The 6,000-nt window shown below is 50.8% G+C and overlaps 1 protein-coding gene and 1 long non-coding RNA gene across 5 annotated transcripts in view; one reads left to right on the plus strand and one right to left on the minus strand.

The window, feature by feature from the left end:
- MYL4 (myosin light chain 4) overlaps positions 1-2,786 on the plus strand; it is a 36,595-nt gene extending 33,809 nt beyond the window's left edge. For all 4 annotated transcript variants that reach the window (XM_061144303.1, XM_061144302.1, XM_061144305.1 and 1 more), the window contains exons 5-8: positions 302-475; positions 979-1,056; positions 1,638-1,682; positions 2,173-2,786. In XM_061144303.1, the coding sequence (XP_061000286.1) occupies positions 302-475; positions 979-1,056; positions 1,638-1,666 (281 nt within the window). In that variant the 3' untranslated portion in view covers positions 1,667-1,682; positions 2,173-2,786. The remainder of the gene's footprint in view (positions 1-301; positions 476-978; positions 1,057-1,637; positions 1,683-2,172) is intronic.
- Positions 2,787-3,169: 383 nt separating this feature from the next.
- On the minus strand, positions 3,170-5,532 carry LOC133057603 (uncharacterized). Its single transcript, XR_009693053.1, has 3 exons — positions 5,444-5,532; positions 5,227-5,366; positions 3,170-3,569 (listed from the first exon to the last, which is right to left on the minus strand). It is a non-coding gene; the product is annotated as an uncharacterized LOC133057603 (long non-coding RNA).
- Positions 5,533-6,000: the final 468 nt, after the last annotated feature.

A 6,000-nucleotide genomic window follows, 5' to 3' on the forward strand; every position in this document is an offset into this window, starting at 1 on the left:
CGTGAGAACTTGGAGCCCCTCAGATCCTGCTGCTGCCCCCTCACCTCCCTGCCCCCCGGCCGCCTGGAGTTCAGAGGTCAGGGTGGAATCACAGGTCCCGGGTCGTTTCACTGAGAAGAGTGCCCAGAGCCAGCTCCTGCCGGGGCTTTGTGCCCTCCAGGATTCCTGACTGGGGGCCCCACCCAGAAGTGATGGCAGCTGAGCTCTGGGCTAGCCTGGCAGAGCCCGATGACACCTCTCCCGAGCCTCTGCTCCCCTCGAGCTCATGTCGAATTCCTTTCCTTGCTGGTCCTACCGGAAGAGATGAATTCCAAGATGCTGGACTTTGAGACCTTCCTGCCCATCCTGCAGCACATCTCCCGAAACAAGGAGCAGGGCACCTACGAGGACTTCGTGGAGGGGCTGCGCGTGTTCGACAAGGAGAGCAACGGCACGGTCATGGGCGCTGAGCTTCGCCACGTCCTTGCCACCCTGGGTACGTATGCCAGCCAGGCAGCGGCGGAGCCCACGGGAGAGGAACAGAGGATGAGAAGCGCCTGAGCAGCGTATGTTGGGGAGACGTGGGGCTGCCTGTGTCCTGAGTCTCACGTTCTGGTCCAAGCCCATCTTCCTGGGTTCTGTAGGTACCATTGTCCCCAACTGGGTTTGCTCAGCAGGGTTGGAAGGAGACGAGAGCAGGCTGGGAGAGCAGGGGTGAGGCCTGAGAGGTGGGACCCAGGGCCCCTGTCCTTGTCTTTGCTTCTGTTGCTAAGGCCTTGGTCTGCTTACCCACTGGTGGCTGTAGGCAGAGGGAGAGACCTTGGGGGCTAGGAAGGGTCTAAAGACCTTGACTCCACCTTCCAAAGCCTTGGGGGAGGTTTGGTTTGACCACTTCCTCGATCCAGGAAGTCCTGGGCCATCAGACTCAAGGGGGTGTTTGGGTTTGGCCAGTCGTCCTTTGCCCATCTGTCATTAAGTGCCCACTGTCTCCCACCCCAGGAGAGAAGATGAGTGAGGCTGAAGTGGAACAGCTGTTAGCAGGTCAGGAGGATGCCAATGGCTGCATCAATTATGAAGGTATCAGCGCATTCTGCACTTCCTCGAGCAGCCAGGGATGCAGTGGGGTGGGGTGGGGTGGGTACGGTTCAGGCCAGGAGGGGCTGCAGAACAGAACAGATGCAGGAGCTAGAGGATATGTGTACCCCATGGTCTTTGGTGAGCTCCCAGTTGATATTGTTCTTTTCCCTCCTGGGAGTGAACATCACTGCGTAATGGAAGGAGCATGGATTTTGGAGATAGCTCTGTGATATACCAGCTGGGTGATCTTAAGCAAGTCGCTTACCTTCTCTTAACATTGGTTTTCTCATCTGAGCAACGGGGTGATGCTGGCCCCTTTCCCAGGGTTGCAGGGATTGGCAGAGATAACGTAGCTCATTTCATCCATGTCTGATATCAGCACAGAGAGTGTACACAGAGCAGCGGTTAGTTCCCTTCCTTTCTTCCACCTTCTCCCCATCAACCCCAAACGGGAAAGGGAATCATAGTCTGAAGAAAGGGTGGTGGGAAGGTTTGCGGTCAGGTGGTATAGACCAGGGAGGAGGGGTTTAAGGGGTCGAGAGGGGCCAGGTGACGTGGCTGTTTTCCGTCTTCTTTCCCAGCCTTTGTCAAGCACATCATGTCTGGGTGAAGCAGATCCCTCCAGGGTGAGTGCAGCCCAACCCCCCCGGGGGGGGGGGGGGAACCCACAGCCACCCACGTGCCCTAGAGCCCTTCTCTCTGGTTTGACCCCCTTCGAGGACACTGCAGGAGACCAGAGTAGTCCGTCCCCACCCATCGCCCCTGCATTCTTAGTGCTCCTGTCACCTCCCCTTCATCCCTTCCTGCCCTGCCCCCAGCTTCCTTGGTCTTTGCATCCAATCTTGACCCAGCAGTCACATCCTCCTGCCTCTTCTGGGATCTCTCAAGGCCAGATGAATCGCTCAGGTGGGGCTTCCTCTGTAGGCTTCTGGCTGTGAGGAGCCAGGTTGCAGGTGGAAGAGAATGTCCCGGGCCTATGCCCTTGACCCTGTTCCTCTTCACCCCCTTCCCTGAGCCCCTCTGGCCTTGGTGCTGGCTGGTGGGGGTGGGGCCATCATCAGGAGCTGGGGTGTGGAGGGGGAGGTAGAACCCTTTCCATCTCATGCTCTCTTTCAGGTGCCTGGCCCGGGGCCTTAGCCCAGGTGAGTTACTGAGAGGCCCAGAGTGACTGAACTGGAGCTGGAGTCCTGGACTTTCCCCTGCATGGCAGCCCTGGGGACTCCAAGGGCCCACAGTCCTTGCCATAAATAAACAGCTTCAGCAAGGCCAGGCTGAAGTCCCAACCAGCCTCAGTTGTTTATTAAAGCCAATTAATTCGTTGAGTTGGGTTTTTGTGAGTGTGTGTGATAATGTCACCTGAGGCCTCTTGCATATTCCTCAGAAGAATAAGCAGTATCTTGGAGCTGGGGAACATGGGCCAGGGCCCAGGGAGCTAGAAACAGGAGGGTCAGATCGTGAGCAGAAAGTTTTGGAAGGGTCTGTAGTCTGAGGAGCTGTGATCAGGAGGAGCTTCATTTCCTTCCAAAGCTCACTCTCTACCTTAGGTCTGTCCAGGTGACAAGCAGAAAGAGGGCCACCAGGAGCCCTGGGAATACCAAAGGATCCTCAAATGGTCCTTGCTCCTTCCTCTTCTTTAAAAAAAATTGTGGTAAAACGCACATAACATATGGGACTTCCCTAGTGGCTCAGATGGTAAAGAATCTGCCTGCAATAGAGGAGACCCAGATTCAATCCCTGAGTTGGGAAGATCCCCTGGAGAAGGAAATGGCAACCCACTCCAGTATTCTTGCAGCACATAATATAAAAATTTCCATCTTAACAATTTTTAAGTTTTCAGTTCCGTAGTGTTAAGTGTGTTCACATTGGTGTGCAGCAAGTCTCCAGAACTTTTTCATCTTATAAAATTGAAACTCTATATCCATTAAACAGTAAATCCCCATTTCCCCCTCTCTCCAATCCCTGGCAACCACCATTCTACTTCCTGTATCTATGAATTTGACTACTCTAGATAGCTCATATGAGCGGAGTCATAGTGTATTTGTCTTTTCGTGACTGGTTTATTTCACTTCACGTAATGTCTTCAGGGTTCATTTGTGTTGTAATAAGTGTCAGAATTCCCTTCTTTTTTAAGGAGGAATAGTGTTCCGCTATATGTGTGCAGGTACCACATTTTGTTTATCGTTCTTGTAACTTTTTTTTTTATCACGCCACATGGCATGTGGGATCCTGGTTCCCTGCCTGGGGATCGAACTTGCACCTGTCGCCTGCATTGGAAACTCAGAGTCTTAACCATTGGACCACCAGGGAAGTCCCAGTCTTTGTATCTTCATATGGGCCCTTTAGGTGTCTCTTCCCTTGAGAGCAAGGCCCCTGATGCCTGATTCAGCCCTGCTTGTTCTGGGCATCTCACTGACTCCCTGGCCACACCGAGGACTCCATACAGGACTCTGCATCAGGGCTTCAGAGGGAGCACAGACCTCAGGCTGGAGAGGCAGGGGCGTGGCGGGAGGCAACTGGGAAAAGGAGAGACAAGAAACCAGAGATTGAGCAGAAGGGGACAGACCAGGTCATGAAACTAAAGACATGAATATGAGCAGCACCCCTCTGGATGGGGGTCCCCACATCCCTGAGAGCCCCCCAAGGTGGATTAGATCCTCCTTCTCACAGCCTTTCTGCTGCCCTCTCAAGGCATCCAACTGCACAACTTTGTGAAACATCCTGTATAAATCCAGCCAAGGCTGAGATTCCATGAGCCCAAAAGGGAAGTTGTCACGGGAAGCTGAGAACCATGAGCCCAAACTCAGCCTTCTCAGAATTTAAAGTCTGGTTGGGAAGATGAGACCAAGGCCCATGTATACCTTTTCTTCTGTGAGGAAGGGGCTCCAGTGATGGGAGAGACCTGTTGAATCATAAAACTTGAGATCTTTATGTAGTTGTGATAGGGGTCATTGACTCCAGTGGTTTTCAAATGTGGTTGTAGCTCCATATCCTTTTAAAAAATTGTTTATTTATTTATTTGGCTGTGCTGGGTCGTAATTGTGGCTATTACCATTCGTGGGCTCTTAGCTGCAGCATATAGGATCTAGTTCTCAGACCAGGGATTGAACCCAGGCCCCTTACATTGGGAGCAGAGTTTTAAACCACTGAACCACCAGGGAAGTCTTGGCTGCATAGCCTTTTACTCAAACTAAATTCTGTGTAGAAGCCAATGCATGAACTGAAGTGCTCCTTAGAGCACAACCAGAAGACCATTGACTGAGTCAGACCAGCTAATTGTAAAAGTAAGGAAATGGCTCCTTAGGGGAGACTTGACTCACCCAAGGTCACAGCTAATGACCCATGAACCCAGGTCCCCGGAATCCCACATTTTCCCATTTTTTGACACACATCAATCTGCCTTTGAAATTTTTTTCAAGTTAGGCTCTTGGGAGCTTCTCTCTTGTATTATCCCTACCATTCTGCTTGATCATTTTTGGCCTTACTTATTTCTCCTTTTAATTTTTGTTTATTTTATTGCCAGATAATTTCAGATTCCCAACCAGGGATTGAACCTGGGCCATGGGAGTGAAAGCCTGGAATCCTAGCCTCTAGACCACCAGGGAACACCCCATTATTTCTCCTTTTCAATTAATTAATGAAGATTTTTTTTTAATTTTTAAAATTTTTATTTTATTTATTTATTTTTTCAGTGGGTTTTGTCATTCAATTAATTAATGAAGATTTTTATGTGGACCATTTTTAAAGTCTTTATTGAATTTGTTACAATACTGCTTCTGTTTTGTTTTGGCTTTTTGGCCATGAGACATGTGGGATTTTAGCTCCTCAACCAGGGATCAAACCCACATGCCCTGCATTGGAAGGTGAAGTCTTAACCACTGGACTGCCAGGGAAGTTCCTGTTTCTCCTTTTGAAGAGTCACCCTCCCCGACTTGAAATGCAAGCATTCCTCCTCAGCGTTGGGGCCTTGTCAGGTTTTCCTCACTCCCTTTTCCTTTCTTCCCTCCCACTTCCCCTCCCTCCCTTTCTTTCTCCATGAAGTATTTATTGTCCACTGTAAACATGTAGGAGGAAATGGGGCCAAGCTCCCAATGATTAAAAACTGAAAGTGTTTTCCCCTCCAAAGTCGATTACTGTCCAGTTAAGCAAGGACATAAGCATCCAGGGACTCACCACAGAATGATCACCTCACAGCACAACACCAGCAGGACAGCTTCTTCCAAGCCACACGCAGTGTAATGTCCAAGGGCCCCGCACCAAGAGGAAGTGAGATGTGACTGGGATGATCTTTCTCAATGGGCTTTAAGTGAGACCTTAGTGGAAAAGATGACACAAGGCTGGTCCTCAGGTTCAGGAAGGAAAAGGGCAGGAGAGGGGGTCACAGACTTACCTGACGGACGCTTACTGAGTGCCGGCCGTGTGTGTGGCACTGGCTTGGGCCTTGAGGAGACACTGGAGTGGGCAGACACAGTCCCCGCCCTCATGGAGCTTACGGAAGACAGACATTAAACAGTGTGATCATGTGACAGATAACAGCCAACACTTACTGAATGCAATATCAGTTATGATTATCTTTGGCTGTGGGTTACGGAGACTAAAAGACTGGCTTAAAAGACATGAAAGTACGTTTACGCCTCCCACTGAAGTCCGGGGGTTGGCTGTCCAGGGCTGGTATGGCAGCCGTTCTGCACAAAGTTCTCAGACCCAGACTCCTTTTATCCTGTGACATTGCACTGTGACCCCTACTCACAGTCCTGATGGCTGCTCTGGATCAGCCACCTCGGCTCCTGAGGGGATAGTTCTGGAAGCACTTCCTACTTGGTGAACCTCCTCAGGAACTGGTATGGCTTGCCGGGCTCTTTATGGTATTCGGCTTACTCCTTTGAAGACACAAGAACCCTTGTACTCCCAGTCACCTTTCCCTCACCCTAGCCTCCTCCTCAGCTT

The sequence above is a fragment of the Dama dama genome, chromosome 5 (genome assembly GCF_033118175.1).
Source record: "Dama dama isolate Ldn47 chromosome 5, ASM3311817v1, whole genome shotgun sequence".
Taxonomy (NCBI): domain Eukaryota; kingdom Metazoa; phylum Chordata; class Mammalia; order Artiodactyla; family Cervidae; genus Dama; species Dama dama.